This window comes from Grus americana, chromosome 15 (genome assembly GCF_028858705.1).
Source record: "Grus americana isolate bGruAme1 chromosome 15, bGruAme1.mat, whole genome shotgun sequence".
NCBI classification, from domain to species: domain Eukaryota; kingdom Metazoa; phylum Chordata; class Aves; order Gruiformes; family Gruidae; genus Grus; species Grus americana.
This window is the reverse complement of record NC_072866.1, coordinates 17,791,379-17,808,015: the sequence shown is the minus strand read 5'-3', so window position 1 is coordinate 17,808,015 and position 16,637 is coordinate 17,791,379. Positions and strand designations below refer to the sequence as shown.

The 16,637-nt window shown below is 40.4% G+C and overlaps 1 protein-coding gene across 8 annotated transcripts in view; it reads right to left on the bottom strand.

Moving 5' to 3' along the window:
• Window positions 1-16,329, bottom strand: part of MARF1 (meiosis regulator and mRNA stability factor 1) — a 33,320-nt gene extending 16,991 nt beyond the window's left edge. For 5 of the 8 annotated variants that reach the window (XR_008579387.1, XR_008579388.1, XR_008579389.1 and 2 more), the window contains exons 1-15: window positions 16,228-16,299; window positions 14,686-14,893; window positions 11,599-12,267; window positions 10,393-10,567; window positions 8,728-8,954; window positions 7,713-7,830; window positions 6,824-6,996; window positions 5,617-6,051; window positions 4,922-5,091; window positions 4,665-4,826; window positions 3,774-3,963; window positions 2,890-3,068; window positions 1,758-1,838; window positions 1,189-1,425; window positions 238-357 (exon numbers count right to left, since the gene is read on the bottom strand). Coding sequence is in view for 3 of the 8 variants with exons in the window: in XM_054842831.1 (XP_054698806.1) it covers window positions 238-357; window positions 1,189-1,425; window positions 1,758-1,838; window positions 2,890-3,068; window positions 3,774-3,963; window positions 4,665-4,826; window positions 4,922-5,091; window positions 5,617-6,051; window positions 6,824-6,996; window positions 7,713-7,830; window positions 8,728-8,954; window positions 10,393-10,567; window positions 11,599-12,267; window positions 14,686-14,832 (3,083 nt within the window). In the remaining 5 variants the exon portion in view is untranslated. Of the gene's footprint in view, window positions 1-237; window positions 358-1,188; window positions 1,426-1,757; window positions 1,839-2,889; window positions 3,069-3,773; window positions 3,964-4,664; window positions 4,827-4,921; window positions 5,092-5,616; window positions 6,052-6,823; window positions 6,997-7,712; window positions 7,831-8,727; window positions 8,955-10,392; window positions 10,568-11,598; window positions 12,268-14,685; window positions 14,894-16,227 lie in introns of those variants that run through there. The other 3 variants (XR_008579386.1, XM_054842832.1, XR_008579390.1) reach the window with 3 other exon arrangements.
• Between the last annotated feature and the right edge of the window lie 308 nt (window positions 16,330-16,637).

Here is a 16,637-nt window from a genome sequence, read left to right as displayed (position 1 = left end):
ACATGTTACAGAAGTCTTCATAAAATGTACATTTTAAATGTGTGTCTTTTTTGCTCAACAAGAATTCAAAAGGTAATAATTTCATAAGGCACTTAAGCTATAAAAGATACCACCTTACATAAGAACCAGAGATTTTATACAATAGGTAGTTTTGGAGCATTACAACAGCTATCAATAAAGTTTTAAATCTTTAACCTATCAGCCCTTACACTAAAAGCCTAGTTTAAAATATTTTACCTTAGTAAAGGCACAGTACCCTCATGTGTCTGTAGAAGACTGTGAACTTGGGGAGCAAATGTCTTCAGAGACAAAATCACAAAGGGAATTCTGTAAGAATCTGGATCAAAGTCATGCTCACTGTAAAAACAAGAAGTTGAAGTTCATATGCTCATTTTACACATAGCTTTAGCATAGTATGCCTGCTCTCACATACACACCCATAGTAAACATTATACTATATGCATCTGATATACTGCAACTAGCTGACAATACCACTATGTACAGCCACACACAACTTCCATCTTTTCTTCTTGACAAAAATTAATACAGCTACAGCAAGTTTTCAGAAGACGAACAACATTTAGAAGACCACATTTTTATTATCATTAGATTAAAAATTTCAAATTCAGTTTTAGCAGCACATACCAGGCAGTTAACAGTGAAAACCTAATAACTGCTCTAGTAGCACAACCTGGCAGCTGCTGAATAAAACAAAAAAGCTTAATATATGGCTTCAGGAAATCTTCAACCCAGTATGAATCACTTACTAAACGCAGCTGGAGGACAAAGAATGATCAGTTCCAGCTGTAATTACATTACAAACTTCAGGCTCATAGAAATCTCTAGTACATATAACCTTCCTATATAATCAGAGGAAGGTAGTGTACCTTTCGGCTTCTGCTTAAGGGGTGTTCAAGTCTTGGCAGCTGGGCTAGAATACAATAACCTCACCCAAACAGCCTGATCCATGAGAACTGCCTCCATGACCAAGCATAATGGGTCACACCTGATCCATGAGAATTCACTGTGCCATCTCTCTATTTTCTGCCTGACTTATTCTTGTAAGCATATAAACAGTGACTGGAGCACACTATATGAACATATATACCTCAACTTTAATATACCTGCAAGTGTTAAATGCTGTTCAAATATTTTGTAAGATTTTATAGTAGTATATACACAGCTTACATAAAGTCTTTATTCAGGCAATGCTGCTTACAAACAGGCTCGTGATATTCCAACTCTTCGAATATTATAGGGCTACAGTTTGCTGATGAACCATCATGTGACTGCGAAGATCCCAATGGACTCTGTCGGGCTTGGCTGCTGGGTAAAAGGCACACCAGCCGCCCGCTCCCTTGCTCACGGATTGCCACCGTATCCGTTAGTTTATACAAGTCTGATATAATTAACTTGTGCCCAAATCTAAAAGAAGAAATTGCAATAAATACACATTATAAATGCAGTTAGAGAAGGCAGTAATCTATACTTTTTAAGAAACAGAAATATGCTAGAAACTTGCGTCAACTTATGTTAACAAATCTATTCATCCCAACGTAGAAAACGAAGTAAAATGTTCCAAGTATAACCCTCTGAGAAAAGCCAGCATTACAGTCATTGCCTCTGGACAGATAATACGCTGCAACATCTAACAACAAAAACCCCCACAACACTCAATTCTGTTACTCTCTAATTCACCATCACATGAGATCAGACTCTTTTTAGAAGTACTAGAGAAAAAACAACTGAGAACTTACTTTTTTTCATAGATTTCTGTGAATTTGAACACAGGCAGACAACAAGCAGGTGCATCCTGCAGAATGGACATCGTTTCTGAGCTACAAAAGAAGTTTTGTAGCATTAGCACAAAATTCATCTGTTAGTATTAGTCTCCAGCCCAAATTGGTGAGCTATTTACCAATGCAGTTTACAAACTGTAAATTTAACAGGACAAATTGCATTCCCTTCCATCCCAGCACTACAACAGTTGACACTTCAGATCAGGGGAGTGCAAGTAGTAACATTTCCACTAACTCATTGGGTAATGTCTCTGAAGGAGTTGCATCTTTCATAGGCAGTGGTAAGATTTTGAGCACCTATAAAATGCAACATTACAACTGCAGCATTAGAAGTTACCAGCCTGGTCATTACATTAAGAACTTTGAACAGGCATGAACTAAAAGGCAAGGATGAAATAAAGCTGTAAACTATATAATAGCAAGTAGTACATAGTTGTAGGATACACTCCAAGCACTATTTTCATGGGAGCTTTCTGTGAAAGAATGAAGATGTTTTTCCTATGCTTTCTTTCAGTAGGGAAAAAAGTGAAATAGAAAATACTTGTATTCTCACTAGCTTCAGCACTCTAGTTCTATCATCTTCCATATAGAAAATGGAGATCAAAGCCACCAATACCATTTAAACTGTGTATCCCATCTTCAAAGAGAAAATCTGTATGCACTTTCTTGAAGGAAAGAAGAAATAAAGATGCCAAGTGTAATCTTTACTCAGCTGCACAAACTAAGTTATGGAAATATATCAGTATTATGAAAGAGTAGTGGTGAAACTATTAAACAGACATCTAGCCTCCTCGGATTGGTCTTTGGGTAACCTGGGCTAGCAGAGGGTGTCCCTGCTCATGGCAGGGGGTGGAAATGGATGATCTTTGAGGTCCCTTCCAACCCAAACCATTCTATGATTCTATGCAACTTAAAATAAGCAGCGTAAAAATGCTAAACTGAAAGCTAGCCTAGTTGTATTCAACACATTCATCTAGTCATAAGATAGATTTTACTTTATTTCCCTATCATTCCTTTGCTCAGTATTTTAAATCTCTCAGCTACTAAATAGATGCTAGAATAATTCAGAAGATGCCAAATTGCTTATTACCTAAGTAGAGAAAGTGATTTACTCGCAGCTCCTGTTGCTAATGAGACCTGGATCCTTTTACTGCCAATTTTGTATCTGTGAAGACTGTTGACAGCACTGATTGCTTCTTGCAGGTTTTCCATCTGAACTGTTGCCTTCAACTGGTAGTCTGTATGAGGACTCAGCTCTACACTTTTTACCTGAAAGGAAAACACCTTATAGATTTATCACAAAATAACCTAAGGCAAGCCAACATGAGCGTAGCACGGTCTCGCTTTGGCCAAGAGCTGAATACAATGCACAAGAGAACTGAGTACAATGAACCGTGGCCAAGAGGACAATGCAAACAAGAACCAAGTGCAGTGAGCCTTGGCCAAGGCAAGACCAAGATATTCCTTTAACACAAGCATCATCTTCCCATGTAGAAAATGATACCAGAAGAATATTATCCACAGATCAGACAGACCTAGGACTGCTGCAAAAGTGACCCTTCCTTGCACAATTGCTTTTTACTGATTCACACTTTCCATGTCTGTTGATCACTTCTGATTCAAAACATAATTTTTAAGCTGACATTAGGAATTCAGCTTTACAGCTGAAAAAGGTTATGCAGCTAAAGCTTACACCTCTTCCCTGCGTGACTAATAAGACACTTACTAAGAATTTTGTATACAAAACTTCAGAATACCAGTTCTATGAAGATCACATGCAAATTAAGAACCTATGGCAAGTGATAATCTGGTCTTTTTAAAGAAAACCCAATACCTCCTTTTAACAAAGTTTAAAAGTCATGTTTGGATAGCTTTTCACTCCTACTCACTTAAAGCTAGACCGCAAACATGTCCATAAATACATAAATAGGAAGTATTTAAAAAAAGATTTAATGAAGTTGTTTTAGCCTTTACCTTGCCATGTCTTGAGAAAATTTCTTGTAAATTTTGCTGCAACTCTTTTCTGGATAATCTGTAATCAATATTGCTGATCTGAATGTCTGCACCATTTGCAAAAGGATCAGGGCAGTCTGTACCACTGGTATGATTTACTACATTAAATGTGAGTGGAGATGATCTATTTGAGAGGTTTGGAGACATACTCCTGGGGAAAAAAATAGAAATAAAAAATTGATGAGCTAAAGTAGCTATTGCATAATTCTGATATATAGATCTCCAAATTTATCAGAAAATAGACACAGGTGAAGTGCACAAATACAGCACATCGAAGGTATTTTCCTAGCACACGTGTGCAGGCAAAACAAATTTCACCACAAGCAAAACACCATAACAAGACATATTTCCTATGAGAAGAAAGAAAAATCATTCATATTATCTTTCAAAGTCACCCAATTTAATAATATATTTGACACCAAGTCTACTATCTTACTAAACACATTAAAAAAGCCAAATTCATTCACATGATTTTAATAACTGGCAAAGGCCAGATATTTAAGTCTACGAGAATTTAATGGGCCTGGATAAACTTCTGGGAATGTCAAAGGCACTGAAATTTAGAGGAGTAAGATGTCTGTAATACCTCTGAAGATTTTTCAGAAGTTTTAAAGACAAAGTTTGCAGGAAGCAATTGCCACACAGTAAGTTTCTGAAAAAGGAGTTCACTCCATCTTGTATTTACATCCACCCTCTGTTAGTGGTTGTGCAGCACCATTGCAGTTTCTTTTTGACTCCACATAAATCAGCTATTAGTGTACTTAGCATACACAACTCCACAAGCAGCTGTCAGTAATCAATCTATGTATCGGTGAAGTCTCACTTCACCTCCCAAAAAAGGCAGACACTTACCGAGATGACCAGCAACTCTGAGACATGAGTAAAGGACTGAGTTGTCTTGAGGCCGTCAACTTACTGAAAGCAGAGGGATAGCTGACCTGAAATACAGTTTCATCTTTATCTTTTTTATCTACAGGGGAATTGGTAATGCTCCTGGAAGCAGAGGTGTCTCTTCTATTTACAAACATACATAAGAAAAAGAAAACACATTAAGTTGCAGAACTCACATTAAAAAAAAGCATCTCGCATTGATCTCTTTTTAAACATACTTTTGACTACTTTTACAGGATGATTCTCCCGTTCCAATTTTTTTGGTTGCCAGAGATGCAGAAATCGCTGCACTAGGGTTACTCTGAGGAGAGGGAATTTGTTCTCTTAAATGTTCTTGCTGGTTTTCAATATTTCTACTGATGGTCTTTGATTCAAGGCGGCACAGCTCCTATATGAAACAGATGAAAGGTTAGCATAAAGCACCAGACATTCCTTGTCAGAGGCTTTCCTTGTGATAGAAACCCAGATAACTGAATTTTTTCTTTAATAGCATTTTCATTCATACTTCATAACCAGAAATATTTGATTTTCTGTGACAGAAAGTAGCAAAAATATTTCAACTAATTGACAGTTTGCTACACTGTAGATCTAGCCTAGTTCTCCTTAAAACTAGCAAAGTGGATCGCTCTAGATGTTTTACTCAACACCAACACAAAAGTCAAAACTGGCCTATGATTTGAGACTCAGTAACAGCAGTATTTCCAAATTGAGAAAAAGGCGGCAGGGAGGGGGGAAAACCAACCCTCAAATTCATTGCCTGCTTTCCAGGCAGATGAAGACAGCTCTCCTTTGGGAATGTCACTATACATTCCAGTTACTCATTAAATAGGACTGACAAGTTAAAGCTGTAACAGAAGCAATCCTCAGAACATGAGGAAAAGCAAGAATACTAAACAAGTTAGAACAACAATACCTGTAAACTTTTAACATTTGTGGGTTTGATGATAGATCCATGAATCTGGAATCCTCTCCCAGCAGAGCCTTTGGTACCAGAAGACTGATCACTTGAATCTTTGCTGAGGAGGCACAGCTTTGTGTTCTTGTTAATTTTTTTGGGAGACTTCACCTTTTCAGTTCCCACAAAGCTGAAGCTTTTTGTTTCATTAAGTTCTTTGTTTTTGGGAGTAAAAGACACTACAATCCTGTTACCAAAAACATCTTCATTTTCCATTCGCTTCCGAGCCCGTTCAGCACTTTCTTGATTTAAAAAACGGAGAATTGCACTGCTTCCAGAAATGCTCAGCACCTTCCCTCCACAGTTGTCTGACAAACGCCTGAGTCTATTACTGACACTTTTGCTGTCTCTGTTTGTTGGCAGATTATAAACATATAACAGCGTATGGCATGCCTGTTTAAAGGGAGTAAGATTTTAATTTACGTCAGAATACCCTTTTGTACAAAACCAGTGTTTTTATGTTGGTACTGGTGACACATGCTCCCCCTCCCGCCCCTCCCAAGTCATTCTTTTTGCAGCATTCAATTTGTTTGGCAAACTCTCATACAAAGAGCAATCCTCAAACTTCCTTCTCCAATATAATTTAAAGTTAGAAGAGACTACAGAGTCCCCGATCAATGAATCCGTATCTGATCACTTCTCCAGATAAGAAAGCATCACTGTTTGCAACCCAAAAATTCTACATATGCATGCGAACACACAGCTCAGGAAGTTACTTCAAAGAAAGAAAAGGTCGTGAGTGCTGTGCAAAGACAACACAGCAAATCCAGAGGGAATCGTCAGGAAGACAAAAAGTCCAAGAAAACAGTAGACAGTCACTCAAACCTGTTAAAGCATCACAGAGCTGTCTTAATGCACAACTAAATTCTTACCCTAACTTTCTGCCAGTGAAAGAAAGGCAAGTAAGATACCACTAAATACTTTTTCAGATAAAGTGACCTTGCTATTTCACTTTAGTTAATTACTTTATTAATTCATTCTTTCAGTGTTAAAGTAGAAAGTATGCATTCACATGGTAAGAAACGAAATACAGACAATGGTCAAATACACAGCAGACATGTCTCACCATCAAAACACAGAATTTCAGCCTATTCTCCCCCTAAATTAGAAAAAAGGGAAGTTGACACTTTGAAATGTCTGTTGCACTAAGAATTAAAAACCTTACCGGCATTTTCAGCGGTAACCTTGGTGGCAAGTCTGAAATAAATTCTTCAAAACAAATAAGCACATGAGCATGATGTAAAAGTGCTTCTGAAGCTTGGTTTTTATGTACCAAAATTATCTGAAAACCATGTCGATGTCTCAGGTCACTGAGTTCCAAAGCAAAGTTTACATCCGCTGGAGAAAAAAAAAAATAGAATGAACAAGGAAACTCAGAAAAAAAAGTCAGCTTAAACAAACAAAACCCCATGTCTCACTTGACAAGTTCTATTTATCACTGATTATTTCCAGTGAAAAAGCACAACAGCTATAAGGCTTCTCAGACATAATTTAAATCAGCAGTTAGCATTCAGTCTCAGACAAGGGCTTCCTTTTAATAGCAATTTATGAGCAAGGCATTCAACTGGTATTGTATACTTCTATAGAAAACATTTGTTTAGCTTTAGGGAGAAACCCAAGGCAACACACAGCAATTAAATAGTTGAGTGGCTTGCATATTTAACAGTACAGTATGCTGCTACAAGAATAGAGAACAAATCAAATACGTTTTGCTCAAAGCATTCTGAAAGATTACCACAAGAAGACTCAATGAGTTTTACTCTATTAGCTTCCTGCTGAAGCTGCCTAATTAGGCAGTATTTATGTACTATATACCTACTGACACTCAACAAGACACCAGATTCCAGTGCTGATTTAACTAAGGCAAGTTCTCGCCTTACTGGCCCTACTTTTCCCTTGCTGCCACCGACATTATTAAGAATTCTTGAGCAATTCAGTTAAAGCTGATTCTAAACACAACCCCTGGAAAGCAGAACAGTGTCACAGGCAAAAGTACTACTGAAGAGAGGAACTGAGTTCTGCACTGCAGGTGAGCGAGTACCACAAACACTTACTTGACACAAGAACCACAGTGGCAGGTGCGGTGTGTGTATCGGCAAATCTCCTAAGACTCTGTCTGAGTTTGTCATCAGCAGCATTCTTTGCTGTAGCATTGATGTGTGCAACAGTCACCTGTGGAAATACATACATACACTCTAAAGAAAAGCTTGAATGTGAACTATGCTTGCTCGAATTTAATGCTTTAAAAAATTAACATAAATACAAGCTTTCACATGCACCTTTTTATTTAGATAAGTTAATGCCCACATACATGAAATACGACATGTATGGATCTCAGACTGTTCTAATGAGCAATGAACTTCAACCCTAATTGGTCAGCAATATCTTAGGGATAACTTCTGCTGTTCTATGTTAAAGATTGCAATTTACATACCTTAAAAACATTCCATAAACCCTTAGTTGAAATAGAGAGGTGACAAACATAGTAAGTACTAACTATCAATTCATTTTACCTCACATAAGCAGATAAACTGTCAACCTGTTATCATATCTGCAATTTAGGGGGTGGGAAGGGAATTTCTGACTTGGAAACCTGCACAAAAAGTTAAAAAATACGAAGAAACAAAAGGTATTGATGGAAAAATACATGGTGTTAAAGGCGCCCCAATCAATACCACTAATTTACAAGTCAGCACAGTATTCTCTAACAAAAGTAAAAAAAGTTAAGTTCACAGAATCATAGTTCTTTTAAGTTAATGATTTAGTCACAGATTTGAAGGATAACACCAGAAATGCCCCCACCACTTATTACTGGATGAAATCAAAACCCTCTGCGAACACTAGAACTAAAGCTAAAACAGTAACCTACACATAAAGGCACGCAGTTTCAGTTTTACACAGTATTACAGCAAGAAAGTTCAGCATTAAAGACCTCACCCATAAACTAATAAGTTCATGCACTAAAAACCAGAGAAGTTCTATAAAGCTTTAGTGAACAGGAATCCCCATCGGCACACTCAGCTACACAAATTCTCAAGCGCAAGCACCAAGTAGATGCTGCTTTGATACCTGGCAGTTGTTTAGCTCCTGGATAACTTCTTTATTTTCTTTACTGATGTCACACACACAGATGAATTCTGCCTCCCTGTGACCTTTGAAAAACTTTTCACGAATCCTCTGTACAACTGCTATAGCTGAACGGCCTGTGGGAACCGAGCAGTTTTCAATGTCCCAGAAGACTCCAATGGGGGGCAGGTTTTCCAGAACTTGGCCCGTTATTGCAACTTCCGGAGACCCTGTACAGGTTAACAACACAGTTCATTTTCATCTCCAAATACCAAAAAGTGTTAAACTTTGTATACTATAGAAGTTGCACATGGGGAAACTTTATGTTTTAGAGAACAATGTGTCCAGGAATGCAAGTTCAGTTTTATTTTCTTAAGGAATCTAAAAAACAAATCAGTTGTTTTCAAAGTTTCTCTTTAAGGGAGAAACTTTATTCCTTGAATCAGTCTTAAACAGAAATTTAGTCACTGTTAAGCTAAGGATAAAGATGCAAGACAACTTCAGCTTTACTTTTAAACTCTCAAACAACCAAGTAATGTCTTTAAAAAAAGTTACCAAATGCTGAGGTGGCATGCACCCTGAAAATTGTCTGAAGTTGTGTCACATTGAACTCAGCAGGTGCTTGATCAATAAGGGAAGTGAAACATGAAAGCTGTTCAAATTTACAGTGTGCATTAGATAAAGTATCTAAACAAAACTGGATGAGATTACCAGTATAGTGACAGTGATTATACAAAATTAAGGCAGTACAGAACAAACACAAAGGTATCCTACAGTTCAGAAGAGCGAGGTTCAGAGTTTTTGCTATTACAGGCTAAGAAGCACAAATAAAGTGTCTGGTGCTTCAGCAAAATTAAATAGGTATTTAAAGTGAATTGACATTATACACCCATTCCGTCTCCACAAAACAACTGGAAAAGAAACATGAGGAATGATACAGAATCCTCATGGGTCAACAACAAGCTAAGACTTGACATTAGCTGAAAATAATCAAATTAAGCACAGCAGACCACTGTCATTTGTTTGGGTGTACATTGACTAGTTATTCTACAAGATTCACTGGAATTGCATTTTGTAAGGGCACTTAATTGGAGTGTTGCACCTTAGAAATGGGTGTAGTCTTAAAATAATAGTAAAACTATCCAATTTCTTAATATTCTATGACTAAGTTTATGACTTTCATACTAGCTATGATTTTGTAATTGAAGCAGTACTAATATTGAAAAAAGACCATGTAATTATTTCTCATTATATTTTCCTCTCAAGAACACTGAAAAAAGCTATATCGTAATTATAAACATTGCTGCATATGAAGAGACAATAGATACTACAGACTAAGAAAATGCTTTTCAGAGTATGGCTGAAGATAATTTCTTTATATACCACCAGAACGAAACAGAATTTCTTTTTCTAGTTCTTAAAATGGTAACAAATATAATAGTAAAAAATTAAAACTCTATGCAAACAATAAAGTTAGTAGGTAGTCAAAACAGGTAACTCCAAGTTATGACTTTGCAAAAGAGAAACAAGGCAGTTTTTTTAGTGTTTAGTCTTCTATGACTTTATAGAAGTTTCTCAAGAACAGTGCAATTTAAGAGAACTCTTCACATGCAATAGTATTCAAGAAGGACAGCTGCTAAGCACAAGTTTCAAACAAGTGTGGTTTACCATATTTCTGTGGTGATTTGCCAAGGCTGCTCGCCAGCAGCAAACTCTTCTCATTCCCTGCTCCCTTGGTTCCACAGCCATTACATACGGGGATAGGAACAGGCGCGGTCTGGGCACTCGGAGGAGGAATATTTGGCCAGATTTTAGCAGCATCAACTAGGCTGTTTCTGGTTGGCTGTTGGGACAATTTTTCAAAATACATGTTCATTTAGTATACAATATTAACAAATACTATTCCATGCTAAAAACACTTGGTTTCCCTTCTGCAACAAATGCAAGTTCAGATGCACTCTACAAAGTTAACAGCATCACTGCATGAAGGGAACTTCTATCCCAGAGTCTTTCCTAGCATACTTAGCTCTAGATTTCCAAACACAAGGAAAGGTTCTATTAAACTCTGCACCTTAAAGATGGCATGTATTGAGAAGTACTAATACACATTCTAAAAATAAATCAATAAAGACCTAGCATGTGAAATCAGCACAATTAAGAGTACAAGGTTGAATCACCTTCTCCCAAAAAACAGTGGTGATAAACTTCCAAATTTGAGTTACTAATGTAAAAGTGAAATTTCTTCATTTCAATAAACTAAATTGTGAATTCAGCATGTTTGGAATTAAGTAACACATCTTGCAAAGTTGAGCATATTATTTCACTTGAAATTCCTATTAAAATTCAAGCACAGTTTTAATCAGTTCTAAAGTGTACCAAATTGGTATTGAAGTATAAATTACAAATTTGGGAAGAGTGAACTCGACACCTATCAAACCAAACCACAACTAGAATGTCCTTACAGCATCAGACATTTCACCTGACTTACAAATGGATCTTTACTGATCATCTGCCAAAGGGTACATGTTAACTACTGTAGCCTTTTTCTCAGAGTCACTACTATGGCACATTTGGACTGGAGCTGTCAGGAAGAGATAACTGTCTTTCAAATCCAGTCAAAATTCTGCTTGAGGACATTACAGATCCCCTGTAAGCTAACCATTGTGATAGCCTCTTTTGTCTTCCTATCAACCTGAATGTTACCTCAAAAAAGAGATCATCTTCAAAAAGGAATCTGGTACACCTGGACTGTGCATCACCAACCAGGAGGACACAAGCCACAACCCATGGAAGCTGGTGCCCTGCTCAAGTAACATTATTTCAACATTCACCATATACCACGCTTAATGAATGAGAAATGGGATGGGTACCAACCTTGCTCAAGCAGTCATTGCAGTAGTGAGAGCCCTTTAAACAAACTGAAGGTGCCATGTTTAGGTGCAAAGGGTTGGCACACACATGTGATGTTAGCTCCGACTGTGCAATATGTTCATCCAAGTGGCCCGTAGCCCCACTCGTGAATTCAGAACAAGGAAAATAGCCAGAAGACGTGCAGCTCTGAAGGGCTGGAAACTGATGCAGTTTGTGCACATTACCATGACAGGACTGGAAATGGAGTTTTCCACAACAGGGCAGATGCTGACAGGAAGATACACTGTTTTCTACGCACATGCCAGGGAACTCACTCGAAATGCCCGCCAAATTGCTTGTAGCTGGAGGGTTCTTCAGTGAAGATGCAGATTGATAGGCAAATCCTGACCCTACTTGACAAGTAATCGTCCCAGTGCCTTTTGAGTCTAATATTGTGCCAGGGTGAATCAAGTTACCACCACCACCACCACAATGCATTTGTGGAGTACAAGAAGAGTCAGAGCCATGAGCACAGCAGCTTACTTTCGGGCCAGGTGAAAGCTGTATTTGCTGTTGCTGAAGAGGATGAACATCAGGAAGCGGTACTGCTGGAAACAGCTTAGAGCCAGCATTATGAGGAGATGAAGCATCCTTCAATTCCACAGCAGCTTTCTTGTTCTCCATGTAATCTTTCTGGAAAATGAAAGCTCAGTTACATTCAGATACATGAACCAACCAACAATTGTATAGTATAAACATACTTCTACTATTACAATGTTGACAATAACAGAAATTTTGAAAAGCATTATCTTTATGATTACTATTACCTCACTGCCTGAACAGGTAAAACGTTAAAAAGAAACATGCCAGTTACGTGTGCCAGCCTGAGGTATACTGGTATCAGTGGATTTTGGAAGCAACAAAACCAAAGAACTATAAACCAAATAGGAATGAATCTGGTAAATAGAATCTGAAAAGCAGAAATTTGTTAGGCTAAGGCTGAGATACTCTGCAATTGCAAAGCAAACCCAAATTTCTTTCAAGAACAAACATAGATGGATCCAGTGTAAAGTAAAAAACCTCATCGTTTGGAGGTACATAAGTAATCACCTTTTACTTTGAATAAAGAGTTTAAAATTGTATTAAAGTTTTGGAAGTAATGTATTAAAAGACTTCAAAAATGAGAAATTATATCAAGCAGGTAAACTAACAGAGCACAAAGACTAAATTTTCATCAAAACTATGTAATTTTTCGCAACAACTATATAAGCCTGGACAGGCTGGATTGACGGGCAGAGGCCAACTGTATGAGGTTCAACACAGCTCAGTGCCAGGTCCTGCCCTTGGGTCACACCAACCCCAGGCAACGCTACAGGCTTGGGGCAGAGTGGCTGGAAAGCTGCCTGGTGGAAAAGGACCTGGGGGTGTTGGTCGACAGCGACTGAACACAAGCCAGCACTGTGCCCAGGTAGCCAACAGCATCCAGACTTGTATGAGAGTGAGTGTGGCCAGCAGGACCAGGGCAGTGACTGTCCCCCCCGTACTCAGCACTGGTGAAGCCACACCTTGAGTGCTGTGTTCGGTTTTGGGCCCCTTGCTACCAGAAGGACACTGAGGTGCTGGAGTATGTTCAGAGAACGGTAACAAAGTTGGGAAGGGTCTGGAGCACAAGTCTGATGGGAGCAGCTGAGGGAACTGGAGGTGTTCAGCCTGGAGAAAAGGAGGCTGAGGGGAGACCTGATTGCTCTCTACAGCTACCTGAAAGGAGGTTGTAGCCAGGTGGGGGTCGGTCTCTTCTCCCAAGTAACAAGCAATAGGACAAGAGGCCTCAAGTTGTGCCAGGGGAGGTTTAGATTGGATATTAGGAAAAATTTGTTTATCCAAAGGGTTGTCAATCGCTGGACCAGGCTGCCCAGGGAAGTGGTGGAGTCCCCATCCCTGGAAGGATTTAAAAGATGTGTAGATGTGGTGCTTAGGGACACAGTTTAGTGGTTGGACTGGCAGTGCTGGGTTAACAGTTGGACTTGATGATCTTAAAGGTCCTTTCCAACCAAAATGATTCTATGATTCCAAGTGCTTTTTGCATACTCTGATTTAAGACATCAAGACGTACAGACAAAGGCATAGACAGAAGTACAGGGTTTTTGAATGGCAGCAGCAAAAACTAAGTAAGGTTATGAGAAGCACCAGAACAGTCAAGGTCAACAGACCTAACCTGCAAGCAACTCACTGCTCCAGAGCTTTAGGCCAGTACTTTGGAACCACTTTTGCTTCCCAAATTGAATTTCATGCATTTCCTACTACATAGTAATGAATAATTGATTACCCAAGTTCAAAACCATTCCTCTCTGCCTGATGCCACAGCTTATGAATTGAAGACACTCTGCCAAAAATCTGTCTGGAACTGCTTTATATGTTAAATGGCAGCTCCCTTCCTAGCCCCTGGCACATGAGAATAGCAACACAACAGTATACACGCTTCTGTGTTTCCCCTATGTCTTTTACTCAAAGTCAGCTTGAACATGCATGAATGTTACTTAACAGCTGGAGCTTGTTTGCTCAAGTGAGTCATTGTGCTGTACTATTCCTTAGCACTTTGCATCTTAAACATATAGAATCATATACAGTTACAGAACAGGAACATGTAAAGAAATGGAAACAGGGAAAAATTAGACTTTTGTGAAGAACAGTATCTACAATTGCTGTAACTACTATATAATAATAATAATTCAGAAAATCCTAAATTTGCCTCCAAACTAAATTGATAAAATCTGGAAGCAGGAAGACTGCTTCCCTTCTCTACTTTTCAGCAATAACTTTGTAGAGCTTTCAAGAAGCTGCTTTATGTACATCTTAAGCAGTCAGTTGTATCATTCCAAACAGAGCTGTAGAGAGTAAAGCAACTTGTCTGCTTTCTCCCACACTGATGGGAGAGCTGCAAACACAACTGAAGACCTTAAATCCCCAGGTAGGTTTTGTACTTCCATGGTAAGCGCTGTCTCCCCTTTCTCCCCTCCCCACTCGCCCCCTTTAGTCAGCAATATCACTGCAGTTAGTGTTACCACTCTGTACCAGGTTATCAACTACGCTTTTAGTAAAGCAATGAATTACCGTTTTCGCGCTGCAGGGCAAAGACTTTTCAGCAGCAGAAAAGCAATTAGAAAGTTTCCAGAGCCATGGTTTAGCATCATTCTCTTGTCGCTGAAGCCATCCAAGCGATCTATTGCAGAGGTTCTCTGTTCTGTTTCCTTCCATCATACAGCCAGGCAAAAAGGTTCAACATTCTTTCATTCCCCCTTCCTTTCATTCTTCCCACCTGCTAAAGAGAAAAAAAAAATGCATGCTTTAAATAACTTTTAAGGCAAGACAGAGAAAAAAACATGACAGTCCCATGAATTCCACTACTGCTAGATCACTGAGTGTGCATTATTTATGTTAAATTTAATTATGCATACAGGGCATAGCCTTGACTATTCCTATTTAGTACAGGAATATTCCTCATGACCTGCAGCACAGGTAAGGTAATCTGAGGAAAACAGGTAAGGTAATCTGAGGAAAACACTGTTTAAGTTCACAGCATTAGCTACAGAGTCCCAGAAATGCATTGCTGCTGACATGAAAGAATTCCCTGAAACTTTCAGAGCATTCCCCTGGAAAGAGAAGCCAGGAGATAGGTGTCAAGAACAGCTCATCAGTGAATACAAAATTGCTGCAACTGAGCTCAGCTGAAAGAATTAAACTGCATATTCATTGTCTTTCCATTGGCCAGCAAAACAATATATACCTGTATTAAGCACACAGCATTTCATACTTAAACAGAACTTTAAATCATTAGAAATATTTTCAAATACTTGCACTAATTCTCAAGCTGCCCATAGCACACCACATCAATTTAGCTTCACAGAACCACAAAGCAGCAAAGCAACTTGTTTAAGGCCCATCCACACTGTACCAGAAAAACTGATTGACAGTGAAGTCTTCTTACCCTCCAACTACACACTGCATTCGTTAGACTAGGCTCCTTCAGGTTTTTTTGCATTTAACATTAAACACGTGAACCATGGAATGCATTCCACAGCATTACATTTACCCCAGCGTTATTTTTAACCACAAAAGAAGTATGACTTTTTTTTAAGCAGAAATGTTTATTCCCACAAACCTCAAGTACCCTAATTAAGTTCTACAACTCTAGAACACGTTACTTCTACAAACGCCTGGCAGCAGCTCGTTTCGGAGTGACTCGGGTCGCTGAGGTCTTGAGCCCAAGAGGTTGCGGTAGCCGGAGATACCCGCGCTTTGCCCTCTGCGGCTGGCGGCTCCCCGGGCGCTCCCAGCCGGGCCGGGCCCGCAGCCCGGGGGGCGACGGCGAGGCCCGACCCCCCCCGCCCCAAGCAAACAGCCCCAGCTTGGCCACAAGGCGCTGCCGGGCAAACGGCCGCTCCCGCCCGCCGGGCGGCGCCGGGCCGGAGCCGTTGTGCAGCCCCGCCCGGGGGACGGGCTGCCGCCCGCGAGGGGAGCGGGCCCCCTCCCCGCCCGGTCGCGGCATTCCGCCAGGGCCTCCCGGTGCCGCAGGGCAGCCCCGGGCTAGCGGGAGCCAGCGGACCCGGCTTGGCTCCGCACCGCTGTGCTCTGCCCCCGCCTGCCGCGCCTCACCTGAGCCGCCCCCGGCGCCGTCGCCCCTCACATGCCGCCGCGGCCCCTCACACCCCTTTGTTGTCCTCCCTCTCTGCTCCTTCTGCCGTCAAGCAACGCCCAGCGCCGGAAACCAGCCCGCTGCCGCAAAGGCGGCTGTCGTAACGCCCCGCTCCCTCCCTCCTCCTCCCCGGCGCGCAGCGGGCTGGGCTGGCCCGGAGCGGTGGCTTTTAAACCTGCCCCGGCCCGGAGCGGCGGATTTAAACCTGCCCTGGGCCAGGGCGGCGGCTTTTAAACCTGCCCTGGGCTGGACTAGGCCGGCACCCCGACCTGGGGGAGAGGGCTGCGGGGGTGCCTGGGGAGGCCCCACTAAGGAGCGCCCCAGTCCCCCTTACCCTGGGAGGCTCGGTCCTGCACACCTGAACCCCGGC